Below are 26,875 nucleotides of genomic sequence, written 5' to 3' on the forward strand. Positions count from 1 at the left end.
CGTGTCATCAGCAAACTTGGCAAGGTAATTACTCGGGTTTTGACCGTGCGGTCATGTGTGAGCAGGGTGTACAGCAGTGGGTTCAGCACACAGCCCTGGGGAGCGCCCCTGTTGAGGGGAAGAGCAGTTATTCATCCTGACTCTGAGGCCTGTTGGTGAGGAAGTCCAACACCCAGCTGCACGGTGGTCAGTGGCGTGTTTAGACCAAGAAGTAGGAGCTTGTTCACCAAGGTCTGTGGGGCAATGGTGCTGAATGCAGAACTGAAATCCAGAGACAGCATTCTGACATCAGTGTCCTTGTTTTCCAGGTGTGTCACAGCCAGGTGCGTGACAGATGCCATGGCATCTGTCGTAGAACAGTTCTGTCAGTAAGCATATTGGTGAGTGTCTGATGTGGCAGGAATGGAGATTCCAGCTGTTCAAAGCACTTCATGATCGGAGTACAGGGCGTCCAAATTGAAGCATGTGGGAACAGCAGCCTAGATGAGTGATGCATTGAAGGTGCTCATGAAGATGTCAGTGAGCTGATGTGCACACTCAATGAGTACTCGGCCTGGGATGCTGTCTGGCCCGTTCGCCTTACAGGGGTTGACTCTCTACAGAGCCCTTCTCACGTCCACTGCTGTTGTAGACCTGGGAGAGGGGTAGCTTTCATGGCCAACATTGTGATGTAGGCCTCAAAGCATGCATAAAGGTTGCTTGGAGCATTGGTGGGTGGTGTCACTAGTACAGTCTATACTGTTTCTCCTTGCATAGTCAGTAATGCCGTTGGTGTCCAGCCACATACGCCAGGGATTAGTATTGGACAGATGTTCCTGAATTTTTTGGGTGTAGTTAGTCTTTGCTCCCTTGATACCTTAGGCATGGTTCCTCCTGGTGGCTCAGAGAGTTATTCTGTCTCCAGACTTGAAGGCAACATGCCAGACACTTAACAGGGGGAATACCTCTGCATTCAGCCAGGGCTTCTGGTTGGGCCATGAGGTGACTGTCTTTGAGGTACCAACATCATCTACACATTTACAGAGTCACAATTAAGCATCATTAATTCTGACCCTGGGCTAGAAAGAGTGGTGCTAAGCTTCACACACAAATCTAAAAAAAATTATCAGTGATATTCAGGATCCAACACAATTGTCAGGTGATCTGGATAAAATGATAGGACAGGCAAAAAGGCAATGTATGACGTTGTGTCTTGTGGATGGGGTGGATCATTTTGATAAAGCCAGAAGTAACAATTACTTTGAGGAAATAGCTAGGTGAATGGAAAAGCAGACCGATTTGAGGGTTGAGGTTTCCAACACATTAAATGCAGTATCCGGTGCACATAATTAAAACTAATTGATCACTGAAAGGAATGTAGAAGTGAAGATTTAGTAAGGAATCCACATCAGATCATTGTGGTTATAGTTGGAGAACCATATACATGAAGAAGGGTTTGTGGTGCAGGACAGTGGATATTGCACATTCACTTGGCTGCTGTGAGGGAATTTAAATGTAAAAAAAAATTATTTTGGTTTTGCCAGTATAGGTTATGGAGTTTTTAGATGTGTTTACCTCTACGAAAGTGTTAGGTGGAGTGGCTGAAATTAGGCTGTTCCAGTATTTGAGGGACAAAATTATAAGGTTAAAAGCCATTTAGGACAGACAGCATGGGATCTTGGCAGTTCAATAACAAAAGCAGGGAACTTTGTCAATATTGATGAATAGCCTGGTAGGACTGGATACTGTTTGAGTGGAGGCACACTCTTGCTATTGGCCTGGATAGTTTGTGTTGCAATTTCTGTGTAGGTCTTTTATGTTTTATCTCATCTTCTCTGAAGCAAAGTTTTAATATGTGCCCTTTGGTGCCACTGTACAAAGATTGAAAGACTTTTAAAATACTAAAATTAATATTATGCTGTGCTGCCAAGGTGTTCTCACTGGGGAGAGAGGGTGGAGTGCTGCCAGACATTATTCCATTTACTACTCGACAGAGCCGCCATCAGGTGAGCACTGGTACTGCAGCCGTGTAGAAATCCTCCTGAAGGCTCAATAAAACCAGCAAGTGCTGGAAATGGTATACAGAGTTAACATTTCAGGCCTAAGACCCTTCCTTTTATGTGGTCTAATCTGCTAAGTATTTCTAGCATTCTCTGTTTTGTCTTCCAATACTTATAGTTGTGTTGATTTTCAAATTCCTGAAGGCATTAGACTCAAGCATCCGACCCACTGACCGGGAGTTATTTGAGACTAGACAAGGGGGTGACCCGTTGTGGCACCCTTTGGGAGAAGGGTAGTGCAGTCTGATGTGACCAGAATGAACATTAAATTTTCCTGAATGCTATTGGTATTGCTTTCCTTTGGAAATTGAAGAAGAAAACCTCAGTTTATTAAAGAAGAACGACACGTAGCAAGGCAAATATAGCCCCTTCTCATTTAACGAAGGACACTTTTGATGGCATCATTTCTGGTTGATCTGCCACCCTTGTGCATCTCGTTGTCATTCTGGAGACGTGCAGTCCTTTCATCCGCTGTCTCTTCATCTCTTTTGCTATTTATTCTTTGTCTCTGACCTTGGAGACGTGCATTTCTCAGCTCCTTTGTCTCTTCCTCTCTCCTCCTCCTGTGCCTGTTTTTGTCATTCTGGAGATGTGCAGCCCTTTCATCCCCCGTCTCTTCATCTCTTCTGCTGTTTGTTGTTTGTCTCTGATCCTAGAGACATGCATTTCTCAGCTCCTTTGTCTCTTCCTCTCTCCTCCTTCTATGCCAGTTGTCACTTTGGAGGCATGCATGCCTCTCCTCCTCTGTCTCCTCTTCTCATCTTTTTTTGCCCTGACTCTTTGATCCTGGAGTCGTGTGGTCCTGGCCTCATCCGATTCTTGTTCTCTCCCTCTCCTTGCCGCTTCCCGACGACGTTTGGTGTCATCTCTTGACCATAATGTCCCCCTTCTTTTCCATACAGCATAATTAGGCTGACCATATCTTTTTTTACCCTAATGCTGTATAGAAGATACAAAACAGTAACACCAAAGGATACTGATTATTCTTGATGATGTGGTTGGCGCTCTCCTAAATGGATGTGATATAGTCACCGCTGTCCTTTGGCTGCAGCAAAGGGTTTTATGGGTGTCTTGATTTATGTCATTACAATAAGATTTAATTATCTCTTGTTGATGGGTGGCAGTTAGATCTGTCCCAATCCTGCACATGCTGATGGTGACTGCTTGAAATTGAACTGCCCTGCCCTTTTGCTCCAGTAGGTGTCGCTGCTGTAAGCATCGTGAGTCACTTCTGAGGCTGGCCGTGCGCATGCGTTGTGGTGTCGCGTCGCGGTTTCCATCATGGCTGACATCGGCTCTCGGGTAAAAGTGGGGCTGTTGATTTTGGCGAGTGAGCAATTTTAATCGAATATATAACCCTGAACTTTGGATTCATTCTGTAAGTTAGTGCATTTTAAGTCGATTTAGCCAAAAATAGTGCCGCTGTAATGCACTGCTTGCGCTAATCAGAGGTCACAAACAGAGCATGAGAGGTTTAGTAGTATATAGATAGAAGATAGATTGGGAAGGCGGTGGGTCGATTTTGGTAGTCGTGGATGAGTACCTTGCAAGGATAAGTACCAGGAGGGAGAACAGTGGGGAGGGATGAATGGACAAGGGAGTCACGCAGGGAGCGATCCCTGAGGAAAGCACAAAGCCATCATTTCCATTATCTAAATCATTGAAAAACAACGTGAGAAGTAGCGGTTCCAACACTGACCCCTTAGAAATACCAGTTGTCACATGCAGCCAACCAGAAAGGTACTAGAGTTCAGTCAACACACATCAAAGTTGCTGGCGAACGCAGCAGGCCAGGCAGCATCTGTAGGAAGAGGTGCAGTCGACGTTTCAGGCAGGTTCAGTACCTGGTTTGTTATGATGAGAAACCTAACAGTGAATGCCATGTTTTGAGAAATGAAAGGGAAAGAAAGCAGGTGTTTCCTGCACCTGTACCCAGTCCTTTTCATCTTTCTTTCTTTTTCAATCTTTTTATTGGTTTCATAATGATAAACATACCATAGTATTGATATAAAGTTATTGGATTACATTGTTATAATTAACATAGTTAAATATAAACTCAGTTGACACATGGGTATTTAACCTCCCACTCATACAGGATACAAATATAATATACAAAAAAAGAGAAAAAATCATGAAAAAGGAAAAAAAAATATACCCCAAAAGAAAAACTAGCCTGAACAGTGTTAACCAACTAAACTAAAAAAAAGACATGGGCTGTTATGTAACATCAAAAAAAATAGAACCATTGGTGTCGTCGACTCCGCTCCTCTCAACATATATTAAAAAGAAATAGAATAAGTTTGGAAAAGGTCAAATTACATCATATGGAAATGTTGAATAAATGGCCTCCAAGTCTTTTCAAATTTAATAGAGGGATCATAAATAACACTTCTAATTTTTTTGAAGTTTAAACACAACATAGTTTGAGAGAACCAATGAAATGTGGTGGAAGGATTAATCTCTTTCCAATTCAGCAAAATGGACCTTCTAGCCATTAATGTAAGAAATGCAATCATCCAACAAGCTGAAGAGGTTCAATGACTTGATTCTATCATTGGTAACCCAAAAATTGCAGTAATAGGGTGAGGTTGTAAATCAATATTTAAATCAACAGTTGAAATAATATCAAAAATATCTTTCCAATATTTTTTCAGAAAAGGACATGACTAAAACTTTTGAGTTAAAGAAGCTATCTCAGAGTGACATCTATCGCGTACAGGATTTATATGAGAGTAATAACGAGCTAGTTTATCCTTAGACATATAAGCCCTATGCACTACTTTAAACTGTATCAATGCATGTTTAGCACATATAGAGGATGAGTTAACTAATTGAAGAGTTTTTACCCATTTTTCAATCGGTAATCTTAAGTTCCCCTTCCCAATCAGTCTTAACTTTGTTAGATACGTCTGGGCATATTTTCATAATTATATTATAAATAGTTGCTATTACACCTTTCTGAAAAGGATTTAAATCTAAAATTTTTTCCAAAATATCCATTGAATATAAATTCGGGAAGGTAGGAGAAACAGTATTTAAAAAGTTTCTAATCTGTAAATATCTAAAAAAAAATGGGATCTAGGCAAGTTATATTTATTAGATAATTGTTCAAAGGACATGAAACAATTATCCAAAAATAGATCACAAAAACGTACTATACCTTTAGTTTTCCAAGCCAGATATGTTTGATCCATAATACGGGGTTGAAAGAAGAAATTAGATATAATAGGACTTGCAAAAATAAATTGATTCAACCCAAAAAATTTTCGAAATTGAAACCATATACGTAAAGTATATTTTACTATTGGGTTTTCCATTTGTTTATACAATTTAGAAAGAGTAAAGGGAAGCGAAGTCCCTAAAATAGAACCCAATGAAAACCTTTGTAAGGAATTACATTCAAGATTTACCCAATGTGGGCTTGAAGTTACGTCCAAGTCCCATAACCAAAATTTTAAATATAGAATATTAATTGCCCAATAGTAAAATCTAAAATTCAGCAAAGCCAAACCCACCCCCCTCCTTTTTCAGATTTCTGTAAGTGTCTTTTCCCTAACCTAGGAGTTTGTTCTGCCCTATATATGAAGAAATTTTGGAATCAACATTATCAAAAGAAGATTTCGGAATAAAAATTGGCACTGCTTGAAATAAATATAAAAATTTAGGCAAAATAGCCATCTTGATAGCATTAATCCGACCGATCAATGACAGAGACATTGGTGACCATTGGTGAACAAAAGTTTAATCTGATCAATTAAAGGTTAAAAATTAGCCTTAAATAAATCCTTATGCTTTTTCGTAATTTTAACCACTAAATATGTAAAAAAACTTGATAACCAATTTAAATGGTAAACATCCATAAATAGGAACCTGCGTATTTAGGGGAAATAGTTCGCTCTTATTAAGGTTCAATTTATAACCAGAAAAATTCCTAAACTGAGCCAACAAAGATAAAATAGCGGGAATGGATGTCTCAGGATTAAATGTATAATAACAAATCATCTGCATATAATAACTTGTGTATTTCATTCCCACGGGTAATACCAAAAATGTTAGGTGAGTCTCGGATAGCAATTGCTAAAGGTTCAAGGGCAATATCAAATAATAAGGACTAAGAGGACATCCCTGCCTAGCACCCCGAGATAAGTGAAAAAGGGGAGATCTTTGATTATTAGTACAAACTGAAGCTACAGGGGTATGATATATCAATTTAATCTAAGAAATAAATATCGGACTAAAATTAAAGTTCTCAAGCCCACTAAATAGATATGACCATTCAACTCTTATCAAAAGCTTTCTCAGCATCTAATGAATAACGCATTCCAAAATACTAAGTGAAGGAGTATAAACAATATTCATTAACCTCCTAATATTAAAAGATGAATAATGGTTTTTAATAAATCCAGTTTGGTCCACAGAAATAATTTGAGGTAATACCTTCTCTAACCTAGTTGCTAATACTTTAGAAAAAATTTTAGAATCTACATTCAGGAGAGATTTCGGTCAGTATGATGCACAATCAGTAGGATCTTTATTGTTTTTAAGAATTAAAGAAATAGAAGCTCCATAGAATGATTGTGGTAATTTACCTAATCTGATTGCTTCTTTAAAAACTCTAGACAACCAAGGAGAAAGAATAGAAGAAATAAACTTTAAAAATTCCACTGTAAAACCATCTGGACCAGGTGCTTTGCTGGAATTCATTGAGGAAATAACAACTGTTATTTATTCATCCGTAACAGGAGTTTCTAATGTTAAACATTCTTCAGGTGATAATTTTGGAAAATTCAATTTCCTTAAAGTGTCATGCATGGTGTTGGGATCATGAGGAAATTCAGAGTGGTATAAGGAGATATAAAATTCTTGAAAAGATTTGTTTATCTCGTCATGATTAACTGTCAAGGTGTCATCATGTTTGCGAATCTTGATAATCTGACATTTAACCGAAGCAGTTTTCAATTGATTAACTAATAATTTACCCGATTTGTCACTATGTATATAAAACTCACTTCTAGTTTTCAATAATTGACTTTCAATCGAGGATGTTAATAATAAGCTGTGTTCCATTTGAAGTTCGACTTTCTGTTTATAAAGCTCCTTACTAGGAGCAATAGAATATTTATCATCAATTTCTTTAATTTTATCAACCAACAAAAGTGTTTAATTCTTAATATGTTTTTTCAAACCAACAGAATAAGAAGTAATCTGTCCACGGATATAGGCTTTAAAAGTGTCCTATACTATCCTGTTGGAGATTTCTTCTGTAATATTAGTTAAAAAGAAGAGATCAATCTGTTCCTTCATAAACATAACAAAATCCGGATCTTGACGCAAATTAGAATTAAATCGCCATTGTCTAATAGTAGAAGAAGTATCCACTAACTTGATAGAAAGTTTCATTGGAGCATGATCAGAAATGGCGATAATGTTGTAATTGCAGTCAATTACAGATGGAATTAAACGAGAGTCAATAAAAAGGTACTCAATTCGAGAATAAGAATGATAAACTTGTGAGAAGAATGAAAACTCTTTATCCTTAGGGTATAGAAATCTCCAAATTTCTGAAATTCCAGCATCAATCATAAAAGAGTTAATAAGAGTAGCTGACTTATTCGGTAAAGCCTGACTAGATATGAATCTATCCATCAAGGGATTTAAATAGCTATTAAAATCACCACCCATTATCAACATATACTCATTTAAATTAGGAAAAGAAGTGAATAAATGCTTAAAAAATTCAGGATGATCCATGTTTGGAGCATAAACATTAACCATAGCAACTTTTTTATTAAAAAGTAACCCAGTAATTAACAAAAATCTACCACTTGGATCTGAAACAATGTCTTGATAAATAAATATAATTGAGGAATCTATAAAAATTGAAACTCCTTTAACTTTGGCCTGGGAGTTCGAGTGCTACTGTTATTCCTTCCAAAACCTAAAGAAACGTTGATTATCCTCTTTCCTCACATGAATTTCTTGTGTAAAAATAATGTGAGCATTCAGTCTTTGGAATACTTTAAAAATCTTTTTCCATTTTGTTGGATGGTTTAAACCATTTGTATTTCAAAAGACAAAATTAATAATCTGAGCCATAATTTAAAGTCAACCCTTTGGTATATAAAGAGTTAACCATAATGTAAAACTTATGAAATCGGAAGAGGAATAAATATTCAGAGCGGAACCGGAAGTCATGACACTGCAGACATCTTTGAAGTACTGAATCAGCCCAATAGAAAAGATTAATAAAAAAAGTAAAGAACCCCCCCCCCCACCCTCCACCCCTAAAGTTCCGAAACTAAGCCAGAAAGGGCTAGAAAAAGAACTAAGAACTAATACTAAATCTACCCCCATTTCTACAGAAGGCAACTCCAAAGATATATATTAAAAAGAGAACCCCCGCCAAAATCCAAAAAAAAATTAAACACTGTACTGTAATAATCTTCATATTATGATTTCTAAAATGAATGAAAAAAAGTAAGTGCCGGTGCATATTATTAATCAATTACAAACATAAATAATTGAAAATGGCACTTCAAAAAAAAGAAAGGAATTATGGGGAGAAGAAACCTGAAAAGATGGCGTAGTGAAAAGAACAAAAGATATTATAGAAGGGAAACAGACTGCCATCTTAATTATATGAAGCAAAAAATAAACAAGATATTCCTCCATACAATAGAAATTCACCATCAAATCGTTAGTGACAATGTCAGAAATCAAATAATTAGGAATTAACAAAGTAAAGAAAAGTGAAATCATCAACAAGAAAAAGAAACTTTAATTGAGATGTGAAAAATGCCTACACTACTAACTGAAAACAAAGATCTTGAACTTATAAAAGACTTTCTTCATACGATGATTATAGACTTTAAAGAAAAAGCACATAAAAACAGAGCCAATGCTGCGAGAGCTAGACATTAATTAGAGCGAAGTATTAGATTAGATTAAATTAGATTAGATTCAACTTTATTGTCATTGTGCCGAGTACAGATACAAAGCCAATGAAATGCATTTAGCATCTGACCAGAAATGCAAAGAATAGTGTTATTTACAAAATAACTGCGAATAAAAGAAGTGCTACAGCACACAAATATGGAAGTACTGAGACTTAGTGCTGTGATGAGAGGTTCAGCAGTGTCACAGCCTCAGGGAAGAAGCTTTTCCTGTGCCTGTTGGTGCGGGAGCAGAGGCTCCTGTAGCACCTACCGGATGGGAGGAGAGTAAAAAGTCCATGGTCAGGTTGAGATGCATCCCTGATAATGCTTTTCACCCTGCCCAGGCAGCGTTTATGGTAGATGTTCTCAATGGTGCGCAATTGGGTGCTGATAATCCGCTGGGCAGTTTTCACTGCACGCTAGAGTGCTTTGCGGTCCGATACAGGACAATTGCCATACCACACTGAGATGCAGTTGGTGAGTATGCTCTCAATGGTACAACGGTAAAAGTCCGTCAGTATCCTGGGACAGAGGTGAGCTTTCTTCATGCTCCGCAGGAAATAAAGGCGCTGTTGCACCTTTTTGATCAGGATGGAGGAGTTCAGGAACCAGGTGAGATCCTCGGAAATGTGGACACCAAGGAATTTGAAGCTTGATACACGCTCCACTACAGTTCCATTAATGTAGATGGGGACGTGAGTGTGACTCCTGGCATGCCTGAAGTCCACAATGATCTCCTTGGTCTTCTGAGTGCTAAGGGCCAGATTGCTGTCGGCACACCACGCAGCCAGGTGCTGGACCTCAACCCTGTAGGCCTTCTCGTCATCCCCTCTGATCAGACCAACCACCGTGGTGTCGTCTGCGAACTTGATTATGGAGTTAGAACCATGTACAGGAACGCAGTCATAGGTGAAAAGGGAGTACAGAAGAGAGCTCAGCACACAGCCTTGAGGAACGCCGGTGTTCAGGGTGAGAGTGGAGGAGGAGAGGTTGTCTAACTTAACTGATTGGGGTCTGTTGGTCAGAAAGTCCAAGGACCAATTTCAGAGGGATACGCTGATACCAAGCTGGCGAAGTTTGGTGATCAGCTTGGAGGGGATCACAGTATTGAATGCTGAACTAAAGTCGATTAACAGCATTCTGATGTAAGAGTTGGGGCTGTCCAGGTGGGTCAGGGCAGAGTGAAGTGCCGTGGAGATGGCATCCTCTGTTGACCTGTTGGTGCGATAGGCAAATTGATGGGGGTCCAGGGTAGAGGGTAAGACAGGATTTCAGATGTGATAGAAGTATCCGTAGCAGTTGAATAGTGCTCAGTCAAAAAACTTTGAGCCACGCTTATGCAATGGAAGACACAACGTGGACCCTCCAAAGGAGAAATTCTTAGACAGGCAGACCTTTTTGGTAGCATTCCGACATCAAAGATTTAAAAGCCAGCCGCGCCTTCATCACTTCTGGACTGTAGTCCTCCACTAAATGGAACTGATATTGTTGAAATTTAATCATACCTTGCCGACGGGCAATTCGAATAAGATGCTCTTTAACGTGAACATAATGGAAACGGAGATCACCGGCCTCGACTTAGACCCGGGGTCGGGTTTTGGACACAGTGTACGGTGAACACAGTCAACCAATGGAGGATCGTCGGGGAATACAGAGCTAAACACATCCTTTAAAAATTGAGAGAAGAATTTTGAAGGGTCCCCTTCCTCGACATCCTCAGGGAGACCAATTATACGTAAGTTCTGTCTTCTAGATCAGTTTTCAAGATCAATAATCGAGTCCTTTTCATAACCACTTGGTTTGCAATGAAATTCGTTATCTGCATGAAGTTCATTGCAGGTACGTTTGCTAGCATGGTTCGGGAGGGTTTAAACTAATTTGCAAGGGGGATGGGACCCAGAGCGATAGAGCAGTGAAAGAAGTGCATGGAGTAAAGCCAAATCTAACATATAGAGAGGCTTTGAGGAAAGAGAAGCAGAATAAACAGTGTAAAGACAGTAATGTAGAAGGGCTGAAATGTGTGTACCTCAATGCAAGAAGCATCAGGAACAAAGGTGATGAACTGAGAGCGTGGATACATACATGGAATTATGATGTAGTGGCTATTACAGAGACTTGGCTGGCACCAGGGCAGGAATGGATTCTCAATATTCCTGGATTTCAGTGCTTTAAAAGGGATAGAAAGGGGAGGAGGGGTGGCATTACTGGTCAGGGATACTATTACAGCTACAGAAAGGGTGGGCAATGTAGCAGGATCCTGTTTTGAGTCAGTATGGGTGGAAGTCAGGAACAGGAAGGGAACAGTTACTCTACTGGGGGTATTCTATAGGCCTCCTGGTAGCCGCAGAGATACAGAGGAGCAGATTGGGAGGCAGATTCTGGAAAGGTGCAAAAATAACAGGGTTGTTATCATGGATGACTTTAACTTCCCTAATATTGATTGGCACCTGATTAGTTCCAAGGGTTTAGATGGGGCAGAGTTTGTTAAGTGTGTCCAGGACGGATTCCTGTCACAGTATGTGGACAGGCCGACTAGGGGGAATGCCATAATATATCTAGTACTAGGTATTGAACCGGGTCAGGTCACAGGTCTCTCAGTGGGTGAGCATCTGGGGACCGTGACCGCCGCTCCCTGGCCTTTTGCATTATCATGGAAAAGGATAGAATCAGAGAGGACAGGAAAATTTTTAATTGGGGAAGGGCAAATTATGAGGCTATAAGGCTAGAACTTGTGGGTGTGGTTTGGGATGATGTTTTTGCAGGGAAATGTACTATGGACATGTGGTCGATGTTTAGAGATCTCTTGCAGGACGTTAGGGATAAATTTGTCCCGGTGAGGAAGATAAAGAATGGTAGGGTGAAGGAACCATGGGTGACAAGTGAGGTGGAATATCTAGTCAGGTGGAAGAAGGCAGCATACATGAGGTTTAGGAAGCAGGGATCAGATGGGTCTATTGAGGAATATAGGGAAGCAAGAAAGGAGCTTAAGAAGGGGCTGAGAAGAGCAAGAAGGGGGGCATCAGAAGGCCTTGGCGAGTAGGGTAAAGGAAAACCCCAAGGCATTCTTCAATTATGTGAAGAAAAAAAGGATGACAGGAGTGAAGGTAGGACCGATTAGAGATAAAAGTGGGAAGATGTGCCTGGAGGCTATGGAAGTGACTGAGGTCCTCAGTGAATACTTCTCTTCGGTATTCACCAATGAGAGGGAACTTGATGATGGTGAGGACAATATGAGTGAGGTTGATGTTCTGGAGCATGTTGATATTAAGGGAGAGGAGGTGTTGGAGTTGTTAAAATACATTAGGACGGATAAGTCCCCGGGGCCTGACGGAATATTCCCCAGGCTGCTCCACGAGGCGAGGGAAGAGATTGCTGAGCCTCTGGCTAGGATCTTTATGTCCTCATTGTCCACGGGAATGGTACCGGAGGATTGGAGGGAGGCGAATGTTGTCCCCTTGTTCAAAAAAGGTAGTAGGGGTAGACCGGATAACTATAGACCAGTGAGCCTTACGTCTGTGGTGGGAAAGCTGTTGGAAAAGATTCTTAGAGATAGGTTCTCTGGGCATTTAGAGAATCATGGTCTGATCAGGGACAGTCAGCATGGCTTTGTGAAGGGCAGATCGTGTCTAACAAGTCTGATAGAGTTCTTTCAGGAGGTGACCAGGCATATAGATGAGGGTGGTGCAGTGGATGTGATCTATATGGATTTTAGTAAGGCATTTGACAAAGTTCCACACGGTAGGCTTATTCAGAAAGTCAGAAGGCATGGGATCCAGGGAAGTTTGGCCAGGTGGATTCAGAGTTGGCTTGCCTGCAGAAGTCAGAGGGTCGTGGTGGAGGGAGTACATTCAGATTGGAGGATTGTGACTAGTGGTGTCCCACAAGGATCTGTTCTGGGACCTCTACTTTTCGTGATTTTTATTAACGACCTGGATGTGGGGGTAGAAGGATGGGTTGGCAAGTTTGCAGATGACACAAAGGTTGGTGGTGTTGTGGATAGTGTAGAGGATTGTCGAAGATTGCAGAGAGACATTGATAGGATGCAGAAGTGGGCTGAGAAATGGCAGATGGAGTTCAACCCAGAGAAGTGTGAGGTGGTACACTTTGGAAGGACAAATTCCAAGGCAGAGTACAAAGTAAATGGCAGGATACTTGGTAGTGTGAGGAGCAGAGGGATCTTGGGGCACATGTCCACAGATCCCTGAAAGTTGCCTCACAGGTGGATAGGGTAGTTAAGAAAGCTTATGGGGTGTTAGCTTTCATAAGTCGAGGGATAGAGTTTAAGAGTCGCGATGTAATGATGCAGCTCTATAAAACTCTGGTTAGGCCACACTTGGAGTACTGTGTCCAGTTCTGGTCGCCTCACTATAGGAAGGATGTGGAAGCATTGGAAAGGGTACAGAGTAGATCTACCAGGATGCTGCCTGGTTTAGAGAGTATGCATTATGATCAGAGATTAAGGGAGCTAGGGCTTTACTCTTTGGGAAGAAGGAGGATGAGAGGAGACATGATAGAGGTGTACAAGATAATAAGAGGAATAGTTAGAGTGGATAGCCAGTGCCTCTTCCCCAGGGCACCACTGCTCAATACAAGAGGACATGGCTTTAAGGTAAGGGGTGGGAAGTTTAAGGGGGATATTAGAGGAAAGTTTTTTACTCAGAGAGTGGTTGGTGCGTGGAATGCACTGCCTGAGTCAGTGGTGGAGGCAGTAGTGAGGTTTAAGAGACTACTAGACAGGTATATGGAGGAATTTAAGATGGGGGCTTATATGGGAGGCAGGGTTTGAGGGTCAGCACAACATTGTGGGCCGAAGGGCCTGTACTGTTCTATGTTCTAAACAGGACATGTAGTAACAATAATTGCAGAAATAAGCACAAAAAAACAGAATGGGGCAAAGTATACCTGTGCAAACTGATTATTATGATTATGTGTTATGCTCTATGATACAGGCGATCATGGTCTTGACCATGAATGTTCTTTGCAAATTTTTCTCCAGAGGTGGTTTGCCATCGCCTTTTCTGGGAAGTGTCTTTATGAGATGATGACCCCAGAGTAATAAACCTGCCTGTCCAAGTAGACCCATTCTTTCTGCTTGTTCCTGCCCCACTGACCTCATGTCTGCATACCTTGACTCTGTTTTATACCACCCCACCCCACCCCCCAGGTTCAGTCCCTTCCTAACGACATCTGTGATACTTCACATGCTCTTGATCTTTTCAATGACTTCAAGTTCCCTGGCCTTGATCGTCTCATTTTCACTATAGATGTTGATTCCTTATACACCTCCATCCCCTATCAGGAGGGCCTTAAAGCTCTCCACTTCCTTCTGGTCAACAGACCCAACCAGTTCCCCTCCACCACCACTCTCCTCCATCTGGTGGAACTGGTCCTCAACCTCAATAATTTCTCCTTTGGCTCCTCCCACTTCCTTTAAACCAAAGGTGTAGTCATGGGCACTTGCGTGGGTCCCAGCTATGCATGCCTTTTCATCGGCTACATGGAACAGTCCTTGTTCCAAGCCTACACTTGTATTGCTTCCCAACTCTTCCTACACTACATCGACTGCATTGGTGCTGCTTCCTGTACCCATGCTGAGCTCGTTGACTTCATCAACTTTGCCTCTAACTTCCACCCTGCCCTCAAATTAACTTGGTCTATTTCCAACACCTACCTCCCCTTTCTTGATCTCTCTGTCACTATCTCTGTAGACAGTCTATCTACTGAGATCTCTAATAAACCCATGGACTCTCACAGCTACCTGGACTATACCTCTTCCCACCCAATCACTTGTAAAAATGCCACACCCTTCTCTCAGTTCCTCCGTTTCCACCATATCTGCTCTCAGGATGAGGTTTTTCATTCCAGAACTACTGAGATGTCCTCCTTCTTCAAAGAAAGGGGCTTCCCTTCCTCCACCATCAACGCTGCCCTCAACTGTATCTCTCCTACTTCACACAAGTATGCTCTCACCCCATCCTCCCATCACCCTACCAGGGATAGGGTTCCTCTTGTCCTCACCTGCCACCTCACCAGTCTCCGGGTCGAGCACATAACTCTCCATAACTTTGTCTGTCTCGAAAGGGATCCTACCACCAAGCATATCTTTCCCTCCCTCCCCCCCCACTTTCCTCAGGGATCGCTCCCTGCGTGACTCCCTTGTCCATTCATCCCTCCCCACTGATCTCCCTCCTGGTACTTATCCTTGCAAGCAAAACAAGTGCTACACCTGCCCCTACACCTCCTCCCACACTACCACTCAGGGGCCCAAACAATCCTTCCAGGTAAGGCGACACTTCACCAGCGAGTCTTTTGGGGTCATCCGGTGCTCCCGGTGTGGCCTCCTGTATATGAGTGAGACCCAACATAGATTGGGAGACTGCTTCGCTGAGCACCTACACTCCATCCGCCAGAAAAAGCAAGATCTCCCCGTAGCCACACATTTCAATTCTACTTCCCATTCTGACAAGTCAGTCCATGGCCTCCTCTACTGCTGCGATGAGGCCACACTCAGGTTGGAGGAGCAGCACCTTATATTCTGTCTGGGTAACCTCCAACCTGATGACATGATCATCGATTTCTCCAACTTACGGTAATTGCAGCCCTCCCCCCTCCCTTCACCATTCCCTATTCCCATTCCCTCTCTCACCTTATCTCCTTACCTGCCCATCACCTCCCTCTGGTGCTCCTCCTCCTTCCCTTTCTTCCATGGCCTTCTGTCCTCTCCTATCAGATTCCCCCTTCTCCAGCCCTTTATCTCTTTCACCAATCAACTTCCCAGCTCTTTACTTCACCCCTCCCCGCTTCCTCCCTCCCCTCAGCTTCTTACTCTGACTTCTCCTCTTTCCTTCCAGTCCTGATGGTCTCAGCCTGAAATGTCGACTGTTTACTCTTCTACATTCATGTTGCCTGACCTGCTGAGTTCCTCCAGCATTTTGTGTGTGTTGCTTTTCAGAGATTGTCTGCCTGGCGTCAATGGTCACATAACCAAGACATGATATGCACCAGCTGCTTATACGACCATCTACCACCTGCTCCATGGCTTCATGTGACCCTGACCAGGGGGGCTAAGCAGGTGCTGCACCTTGCTCAAGATTGACCTGCAGGCTAGCAGAGGGAAAGAGCGCCTCGCACCTTCTTTTGTAGAGACGTACCTCCACCCCACCCTCATTCTCCACCCTGCCACCCAATCTGAGGCAGTGCTAAAAAAATGATAAAGTGTCAATAAGGGAAGAGGTAGCATTAAAGACTCATGAACGTGGCACTTCCACCCGGAAGGGGATGTGAAGAAGGTGATTGGATCAGAAGTCTGAATTCAAAGAGAGTATTGCTTTTAACGCTGGCTCTTAACGGAAGAATGAATTTCCCTAAACAAAAAGCAATAATTACCAAATGAGCTTGGGCCTCTCCAAATTGAGGAGATGGACAGGTAGAAGAAGATTTCAGCTGTGATTCTTTCAACAGTAGGGTCACATCAAATATATCTCTGCCTTTTTAGGCTTCACCTGATGTATCAAAAAGGTAATTGGGCAGGAAGGATCCAATACCATTAAGTTATTTGCCTAAATTTCACAGCTGCATTAACCTCAGTTTAACCCTGTCTTCAAAGGCAGAGTTCACACTTTCTCCCTGCATTTGTGTGGGTTTCCTCTAGTTTTATCCCCCAGTCCAGAAGCATGTGGGTTGGTAAGTTTATTGACCATTGTAAATTGGTCAGAATGGAGCAGGTGGGTTGAAAAACTTATTTAAGTGGTAATAAACTTGGTGATTTGTTCAATAAATCTATATGTTTTAGAAATGGAAGGAATCCATCATCCTATGATTTGTCCATGGATTTTGATCTCTATGAGGTGCTTTGGAAAATATTGCTATGTTGAAGATGCTCCATAAATGCAAACTATTATTTGGCTTACAAGCTAACTCTGTTCTTCCCTGCACAGGCCAGACAGTGTGTCGCAGGGGAGTTGAGCGCCCTTGTTACAAAATCGCCTATTTCAAAGATGTGTCGCGCAGGTTGGGGTTCAAGGAGGCACACAGTGCATGTCAGAGCGATGGCGGGGAGCTGCTTAGCATTGAGACAGAAAACGAGCAGCGGCTCATTGAGAAGCTGATCCAGGGCTTGTCAGCAGGTGATGGAGATTTCTGGATTGGACTCTGGCGGAGTGCCAGTGGGAACGAGAGTTCGGCAGACTGTCCAAGCCTGTACCAGTGGCTGGATGGGAGTAACGCAAAGTTTAGGTAGGCACCCCTGCAAGTACTGAAGTTATCATCAACCCATTCTCTCCACTGATCTCATTCACTGTCATATCATACTCAATCAGCATGCCACACTCTTCATTCATGCCACTGAGAATGACAGCATTTATTGCTCATCCTCAGTTACCCTGAGAAATTAGTGTTGGATCTTAAACTGAGTGGCTCTTGACTGAAAGTTCTAATTTTAACAATCCTCCACATTCAGTTTTCATCAGGTTCTGGGTTTCTCTTGCTCATTAAGTCCATCTTCGGATGGTGGACTGCCCCGGGGTTTTATAATTCCACCTCAGAATAGCTAAAGAACTCATCAGAACACAACATAAAGCAAGGCTGGCTCAAACTGTCAGTTGACCCAGAAAATATTTGACTGGAAATTAACATCAGAGTGAAAGGGCCAGTGTTAAAAGCCCTTGTGGTAGTTGGTAAATGGTTTATTATTGTCACATGAACTGAGGTAGAGTGAAAAACTTTGTTTTGCATGCCATCATATGGATCATTTCAAAAAAGTGACATGCAAAAATGGAATGCAGAATATTGTGTTACGGTTACAGAGAAAGGGCAGTGCAGGTAGACTGTAAAGTGCAAGGGCTATGACAAGGTAGATTGTAAGATCAAGAGTTTCTCTTTATTGTTCAAGAGGTCCATTTAAGAGTCTTCTAACAGTTGCATAGAAGCTGGTGGTGCATATTTTCAAGCTTTTGCATCTTCTACCTGATAAAAGGGGCAGAAGAGAGAATGTCTAGGTTGGGAAGGGTCTTTGATTATATTGACTGCTTTCCCAACGCAGCAGGAAGTGTAGACAGAATCCATGGAGGGGAGGCTAGTTCTCCTGATGGACTGAGCAATATCCACAATGCTGCAGTTCCTTGCAATCTAGAGTTCTCATTCAAAAATTAGATTTCAATTGTCATAAGTTGATATCTGTTGTTTCTTTTAGAAACTGGTATGTGGATGAACCATCATGTGGCAGTGAGGTGTGTGTCGTAATGTATCACCAGCCCTCTGCCTCCTCAGGCATGGGAGGACCATACTTGTATCAATGGAATGACGATCGATGCAACATGAGAAACAACTTCATCTGCAAGTACGCTCCAGGTAATCTTGCACACTTATGTAAATGTTCATACAGGAACTCAGCTGGGTCCATTGTTTGTCATCTTTATCAATAATGGCACATTGGATCAGCAAACTTGTGGATGACACCAAGATTAGGGGCATACTAAACAGCAAGGAAGACTTTCAAAGCTTGCAGCAGGATCTGGACCAGCTGGAAAAATGGGCTGAAAATGGCAGATGAAGTTTAATGCAGATGAGTGTGACGTTTTACACTTTGGGAGGACAAACTAGGGTAGGACTTACATGATGAGCAGTAGGGCACTGAGGAGTGCAATGGAACAGAGAAATCGGGGAATACAGATCCATAATTTCTTGAAAGTGGTGTCACGGGTAGAAAAGGTCATAAAGAGAGCTTTTGGCACATTAGCCTTCATAAATCAATGTGTTAAGTATAGGGGTTGGAATGTTATATTGAAGTTCTATAAGACATTGATGAGACCAAATTTGGAGTACTTATTGCAGATCTGGTCACCTATCTGTAGGAAAACTTTTGATAAGATTGAAAGAATGCAGAGAATAAAAATACAAGGGTGCTACTAGGACTTGGGCACCTAAGTTATAGGAAAAGTCTGAATCACTTAGGACTTTATTCCCTGGAACATATGAGAATGAAAAGAGATTTGATAGAGGTATACAAAATTATGAGGGGTATAGATAGGGTAAATGCAAACTGGCATTTTCCACTGAGGTTAGGTGAAACTGGAACTGGAGGTCATTGGTTAAGGGAGAGCAGTGAAATATTTAAGGGGAAACTGAGAAGGAACCTCCTCCTTCAGAGGGTGATGCAAGTGTGAAAAGAGTTACTAGAGGAAGTTGTGGGTGCGGGTTTGATTAGAACATTTAAGAGAAGTTTGGAGAAGTATGTAGATGGGGAGTGGTATGGAGGTCTATGGTCCAGGTCCCGGTCGATAGGACTAGGCAGATTAACAGTTTGATGTGGACTGGATGGACCAAGGGGCCTGTTTCTGTGCAGTAGTGCTCTAAGATTCCATGACTTTAACCAGGGCTGGGAAATGAATATTCAGGGTTCTACATCCTATCGAAAGGACAGACAGGTTGGCATAGGGGGTGGGGTGGCTGTGTTGGTAAGGAATCAGTCACTTGTGAGGAGGGACATAGAATCAGGAGATGTAGAGTCAGTATGGATAGAACTGAGAAACTGTAAGGGCAAAAAGACCCTGATGGGAGTTATCTACAGGCCCCCAAACAGTAGCCTGGATATAGGGTGCAAGTTAAATCAAGAGTTAAAATTGTCATGTTGCAAAGGTAATTCTACGGTTGTTATGGGGGATTTCAACATGCAGGTAGATTGGGAAAATCAGGTTGGCACTGGACCCCAAGAAAGGGAGTTTGTGGAATGCCTCAGAGATGGATTCTTAGAGCAGCTTGTATTAGAGCTGTTACGTACCCCGTAACTGGGTTGCCAAACCAGCAGAAATGGATCACTCAGTTGGAGTCTGGAGTACTAGAACTAAGAAAGTTTTATTAAAGAAACAAGCAACACAGTAATCGAAAGGATAATAAATGCAACAGTTCAGTGATGATAAACACACATGTGCACAGAATTAAGATAACAGCATCAATCAAGCTCTATCGTTGTCTAGGGGTAAATGACCAATTTCAAAATGACTCAAAGTTCAGTCCAGTTTAGTAGTTCAGTTCGCAGTAATCGTTGCCATGGCGGTGGACAACGTGGGGGAAGAGAGAGATAGAATAGGAACAACTCATCATTCAGAACGGCTTCACTCACAGACCAGCAAGATGGCTCACAGACCAGCGAGATGGCTCACAAACAGCTTTTGGGCGGGTCCTTGGTGATGTCACCTGAGGTCACCGACTGTGACCCCTCCTCCAGATGCGGTCGATCCTCTGCAGTGAACCCGGCACCCAGGCAAGGGCGGACACACACCGGGTTCCCGCTGATCGTACCTTTCCACCCTGGGCGTTGTCCGGTACTTCTCACCACTCGTGAGAGGCGCACCGCTTCCAGGGTCTCGTTACCTCGGGTGGCGTGTGTCTGTCTTAGCGAACCTGTCCCTTTTTATCCCCCTGCTGGGGTATCGCCTGTCCATCACTTCAAACAGTTCAGGGCTCAAAGGGGGGGAGCCGCTCCAGACAGCTCTTCCCCCCACATCCCTTCATTACACATCTCCAGACGCTGCTCCATTGTTCCTTATCTCTCCTTCCCCTGAGGGCAGGTGGCAGACCAACTGCTGATGCCACTGATGCTAGCCCAGGCCAGCAAACATCTTAATTTTATGTGTATTCTCGTAACACTTCCCCCCTTTAAGGATTTTTACCGGGAGGTAAAAATTACAAACATGACTACATTATCTGATACATACACAATATACATCTTTAACAGTTATTTAGCTAATACAGAGAATTTGAAATTGTCAACACCTTGACAGACAGTCATCACATTTTCTGTTCCTTTTACACGTGTTATTAATAATCCCTTAGACCAGGCTCCAACTCAGCAAACTTCATAGTGGCCAAAAACACTGATGAATTGCGACCAATGTAACCTCTCATTTGGTTTTGTCCCGGACCACAACAACAAGGGTCGTCCCATTCCGACTCAATTTTCCCTCGCAAGGGCTTAGTAGGAGGGGGACGGGTATTGACCGCAGAGTTATTGCAAAACTTCCTGCAGTACCCCACCATCTCCAAAAGCCTTCTGAGGGCCCTCTTGTCTGTCGGGGTTGGGAGGTCAGCGATAGCCTGCACTGTAGCTTGCATCACTGCCAGCTGCCCCTGTGTCACCACAATTCCCAGGTAAGTGACATTCGCGTGGCCGAATTCATTTTTTCCAAGGTTCACTATCAAGCTGGCTTCAGACAGCCGTGTTAAATTGCCAATACACACCTCTGTGTTCATCAGCCCTTTAGTCACTGAATTACTCAAAAAATATGGGTGTTGTTTACTTGGCCGCCCTATTGTAACCGACATAACCCAACGTCCCAGTTCTTTGCATTTCCTCGGGACAATCAAACACATGGGTGCGAGTCGTTTAATTACTCCTTCGGGGATTAAGGGAGAGACCTTATCAGTAGACCTGGCCAAAACAATAGCCTTCTCCCATCTGACCGATCCCATCCTAATCTTTTCAAAATGGTTTTTTCCTCTTATCAAGGGGCCCCTAGCTTCATTGATTTCCACGCTAACACCGACTAGGTTTGTTAGCATATCAAAAGCCGGTGACCGTCTCAGTTCGCGTCGGTCATGATCAATAACATTTTTCCCCCTGGGCAGCCGGTAAATCTCTTTCATGATTCCACCAACTGTTTCCTCCAGCACCGCAAAATATCCACCGGGGGGTACCTCGTGGGCCATGTTAAAAACCTCATCCCCATAACTCTTTTGCACCACCCCCCATTCCTCATCTGCGGGTACTGTACTTGATTTCCCTTTCTTCCTTAGCACTTCCTCCTCCGCACAATAGCTTGTCAAGGCTGTGTCAGAGAGAGCGGTCTCGGCAAAAACCATCAGCCCCTCGTCTCGCTCCTGCGTCTGCACAAATTCTTTCCTGGCTACTGCTACGTCCGTCCCAGCTCCCTCACTACCTCTTATCTCACTACACCCTGTCTCATACAAGGTTGGCAGAAATGTTTCAGCCAAATTCACCATCGCGGGCGGGGCCTCCATGCTGGCAGGCTGACCCGTCAATCTCACGACTGGGAACACGATTCCTCCGGCGATGTCATTACCGAGCAAGACTTCCACGTCTTTCATCGGTAATTCGGACCTCACCCCGATCGTGACTAGTCCAGAGACCAGGTTGCTCTGTAAATGTATCTGGTGCAAAGGGACTGACTCTGTCCCTTCCCCAACACCTTTGACCTCTACCTCCCCAATCTGGGTCTCTGAGCTAAACTCTAATACACTCTTCAGTATTAGTGACTGACACGCTCCCGTGTCTCTCCAGATCCGCACTGGAACTGGTTTTAACCTCTCCTTCACTGACACCAGTCCGGCCGAGATAAACCTCTCGCGCCCTTCCTGGACTTTTTCAGACCTGTCCTTCCCTAGCGGTTCGCTTAACAGCTCAATACAGCCATTCAAAATTTCCGCTTTTCCTTTCCCCGTCTCCTTCCTTGGGGCAAAGCACCTGGACGCAAAGTGTCCGACTTTCCCACAATTATAACAGACGACTCCAGGAGACTTCCTACCAGACTGCTCCCGGTCTACCTTATCCTTTTCACTAGTCCCCGGCTTACTTTCTGACTTTTCCGGTGGACTCTCCCCGCCGTCCTGACTACCCTTCTGGTAGCCTTTACTCGGGGCAACCTTCATTTTATGCGTCAACGCATACTCATCCGCTAACTTAGCAGTTGCGGCTAACGTGGCTGCCTCTTTCTCATCGAGGTAGGGTCTCATACCCTCAGGGACACAACCTTTAAACTGCTCAATCAGAACCAGTTGCAGCAGTCTGTCATAATCCCCCTCTACCCCTTTCGAGGCGCACCAACGCTCACAATATGTTTGCATCTCGCGAGCAAACTCCAAATACGTGCGGTCCCACCGCTTCCTCGCATTCCGGAACCTCTGCCGGTATGCCTCCGGGACCAACTCATAAGTCCTGAGGATGGCCTCCTTCACCACCTCATACTTCTGGGCATCTTCCGGGGATAAAGCGGAGTAAGCTTGTTGGGCTTTCCCTTTCAGTACACTCTGAAGTAAAACAACCCACTTATCCCTCGGCCAGTCCTGACTTATAGCTACTTTTTCGAAGTGGAGAAAGTACCGATCCACATCGGTATCGTCAAATGGGGGAACCAGCCTAACCTCCTGGGTCGCCCGGAACCCTCCACCTTGGTTCGGCACGAGCCCCTGCTCGGCCCTTATCTTTAACTTCTCCAGCTCAAATTCCCTTTCCCTCTGTCTCTCTTCTCTCTCCAACTGTCTGTCCCTCTCTCTCTCTTCTCTCTCCAACTGTCTTTCTCTCTCTTGCCTTTCTACCTCTTTCTCTCTCTCCCGCCTTTCTAACTCTCTCTCTTTCTCCTGCCTTTCTAACTCTCTCTCTTTCTCCTGCCTTTCTAACTGCCGTACCCGGAACTCGTGCTCGAGTCTCAGTTTTTCAAGCTGTACCTGTACCGCGTCTCCAGCAGGTTTTTCAATAGACACCTCCCCCAGCTCACCTTGGGGAAACACACCTTTAGATACATAGTGCTCTACAATAGCTCTGTGTATCTCCTCTCTCCTCATTGTCGACTTCACCTTAGCAAGATTCACCCGTTTTGCCACAGCTATCAATTCCGATTTCCTGGCATCCTCTAATGCCTCCAAGGTCGGCGCCTTTATAAATTCCTCAACCTCCATTTCTGCTGTTTGTCTTTTCTTTCTTTCGGGAATTTTAACCCAATCAATTTACTCCGTCCCAAATTTAGCGTTCAAAATCGCGGACGAGAACCCCACTTATGTTACGTACCCCGTAACTGGGTTGCCAAACCAGCAGAAATGGATCACTCAGTTGGAGTCTGGAGTACTAGAACTAAGAAAGTTTTATCAAAGAAACAAGCAACACAGTAATCGAAAGGATAATAAATGCAACAGTTCAGTGATGATAAACACACATGTGCACAGAATTAAGATAACAGCATCAATCAAGCTCTATCGTTGTCTAGGGGTAAATGACCAATTTCAAAATGACTCAAAGTTCAGTCCAGTTTAGTAGTTCAGTTCGCAGTAATCGTTGCCATGGCGGTGGACAACGTGGGGGAAGAGAGAGATAGAATAGGAACTCATCATTCAGAACGGCTTCACTCACAGACCAGCAAGATGGCTCACAGACCAGCGAGATGGCTCACAAACAGCTTTTGGGCGGGTCCTTGGTGATGTCACCTGAGGTCACCGACTGTGACCCCTCCTCCAGATGCGGTCGATCCTCTGCAGTGAACCCGGCACCCAGGCAAGGGCGGACACACACCGGGTTCCCGCTGATCGTACCTTTCCACCCTGGGCGTTGTCCGGTACTTCTCACCACTCGTGAGAGGCGCACCGCTTCCAGGGTCTCGTTACCTCGGGTGGCGTGTGTCTGTCTTAGCGAACCTGTCCCTTTTTATCCCCCTGCTGGGGTATCGCCTGTCCATCACTTCAAACAGTTCAGGGCTCAAAGGGGGGGAGCCGCTCCAGACAGCTCTTCCTCCCACATCCCTTCATTACACATCTCCAGACGCTGCTCCATTGTTCCTTATCTCTCCTTCCCCTGAGGGCAGGTGGCAGACCAACTGCTGATGCCACTGATGCTAGCCCAGGCCAGCAAACATCTTAATTTTATGTGTATTCTCGTAACAGAGCCTACCAGGGAGAAAGCAATCCTGGATTTAGTGTTGTGTAATGAGCCAGATTTGATAAGGGAACTCAAGGTAATGGAGCCATTAGGAGGTAGTGACCATAATATGATAAGTTTTAAACTACAATTTGAGAGGGAGAAGGGAAGATCGGAAATGTCAGTATTACAGTTGAACAAAGGGGACTATGGACCTATGAGGGAGGAGCTGGCCAAAGTTGACTGGAAAGATACCCTAGCAGGGATGACAGTGGAACAACAATGGCAAGTGTTTCTGGGAAGAATACAGAAGGTGCAGGGATCAGTTCATTCCAAAGAGGAAGAAAGATTCTAAGGGGAGTAAGGGGTGACCGTGGATGACAAGGGAAGTCAAGGACAGTATAAAAATAAAAGAGAAGAAGTATAACATCGCAAGGATGAGTGGGAAGCCAGAAGATTGGGAGACTTTTAAGGAGCAACAGAAGATAACTAAAAAGGCAATATGGGGGGAAAAGATGAGGTACGAAGGTAAGCTAGCCAAAAATATAAAGGAGGATAGTAAAAGCTTCTTTAGGTATGTGAAGAGGAAAAAATTAGTTAAGGCCAAAGTTGGGCCCTTGAAGACAGAAGCGGGTGAAATTATTATGGGGAACAAGGAAATGGCAGACAAGCTGAACAGGTACTTTGGATCTGTCTTCACTAGGGAAGACACAAACAATCTCCCAGATGTAATAGTGGCCAGAGGACCTAAGGTAACAGAGGAACTGAAGGAAATTCGCATCAGGCACAAAATGGTGTTGGGTAAACTGATGGGACTGAAGGTTGATAAATCCCCAGGGCCTGATAGTCTGCATCCCAGGGTACTTAAGGAGGTGGCTCTAGAAATCGTGGACGTATTGGTAATCATTTTCCAATGTTCTATAGATTCAGGATCAGTTCCTGCGGATTGGAGGGTAGCTAATGTTATCCCACTTTTTAAGAAAGGAGGGAGAGAGAAAACAGGCAATTATAGACCAGTTAGTCTGACATCAGTGGTGGGGAAGATGTTGGAGTCAATTATAAAAAATGTAATAGCGGCATATTTGGATAGCAGTGGCAGGATAGGTCAGAGTCAGCATGGATTTACAAAGAGGAAATCATGCTTGACTAATCTTCTGGAATTTTTTGAGAATGTGACTATGAAAATGGACATGGGAAAGCCAGTGGATGTAGTGTACCTGGACTTTCAGAAAGCCTTTGATAAGGTCCCACTTAGGAGGATAGTGTGCAAAATTAGAGCAAATGGTATTGGGGGTAGGGTACTGACATGGATAGAAAATTGGTTGGCAGACAGGAAACAGAGTAGGAATTAATGGGTCCTTTTCAGAATGGCAGGCAGTGACTAGTGGGATACCGCAAAGCTCGGTGCTGGTACCGCAGCTATTTACAATATACATTAATGATTTAGATGAAGGGATTAAAAGTAACATTAGCAAATTTGCAGATGACACAAAGCTGGGTGGCAGTGTGAAATGTGAGGAGGATGTTATGAGAATGCAGGTGACTTGGACAGGTTGGGTGAGTGGGCAGCTGCATGGCAGATGCAGTTTAATGTGGATAAATGTGAGGTTATCCACTTTGGTGGCAAGAACAGGAAGGCAGATTACTATCTGAATGGTCAAGTTAGGAAAAGGGGAAGTAAAACGAGATCTGGGTGTTCTTGTTCGTCAGTCACTGAAAGTAAGCATGCAGGTACAGCAGGCAGTGAAGAAAGCTAATGGCATGCTGGCCTTCATAACAAGGGGAGTTGAGTATAGGAGCAAAGAGGTCCTTCTGCAGTTGTATGGGGCCCTGGTGAGACCACACCTGGAATATTGTGTACAGTTTTGGTCTCCAAATTTGAGGAAGGACATTCTTGCTATTGAGGGAGTGCAGCGTAGGTTCACAAGGTTAATTCCCCGGATGGCGGGACTGTCATATGTTGAAAGATTGGAGCGACTGGGGTTGTATACACTGGAATTTAGAAGGATGAGAGGGGATCTGATTGAAACATATAAGATTATTAGGGGATTGGACAAGCTAGAGGCAGGAAACATCTTCCCAATGTTGGGGGAGTCCAGAACCAGAGGCCACGGTTTAAGAATAAGGGGTGGACAATTTAGAATGGAGTTGAGGAGAAACTTTTTCACACAGAGGGTTGTGGTTCTGTGGAATGCTCTGCCTCAGAAGGCAGTGGAGGCCAATTCTCTGGATTCTTTCAAAAAAGAGTTAGATAGAGCTCT

At 43.6% G+C, this 26,875-nt stretch overlaps 1 protein-coding gene across 1 annotated transcript in view; it reads left to right on the forward strand.

The window, feature by feature from the left end:
• Nucleotides 1-26,875, forward strand: part of LOC134341027 (layilin-like) — a 49,243-nt gene that overhangs the window by 13,643 nt on the left and 8,725 nt on the right. Inside the window, exons 2-3 of the mRNA XM_063038752.1 lie at nucleotides 16,912-17,209; nucleotides 18,165-18,322. Of these exons, the coding sequence (XP_062894822.1) occupies nucleotides 16,912-17,209; nucleotides 18,165-18,322 (456 nt within the window). The remainder of the gene's footprint in view (nucleotides 1-16,911; nucleotides 17,210-18,164; nucleotides 18,323-26,875) is intronic.

Source organism: Mobula hypostoma, chromosome X2 (assembly GCF_963921235.1).
Source record: "Mobula hypostoma chromosome X2, sMobHyp1.1, whole genome shotgun sequence".
NCBI classification, from domain to species: Eukaryota; Metazoa; Chordata; class Chondrichthyes; order Myliobatiformes; family Myliobatidae; genus Mobula; species Mobula hypostoma.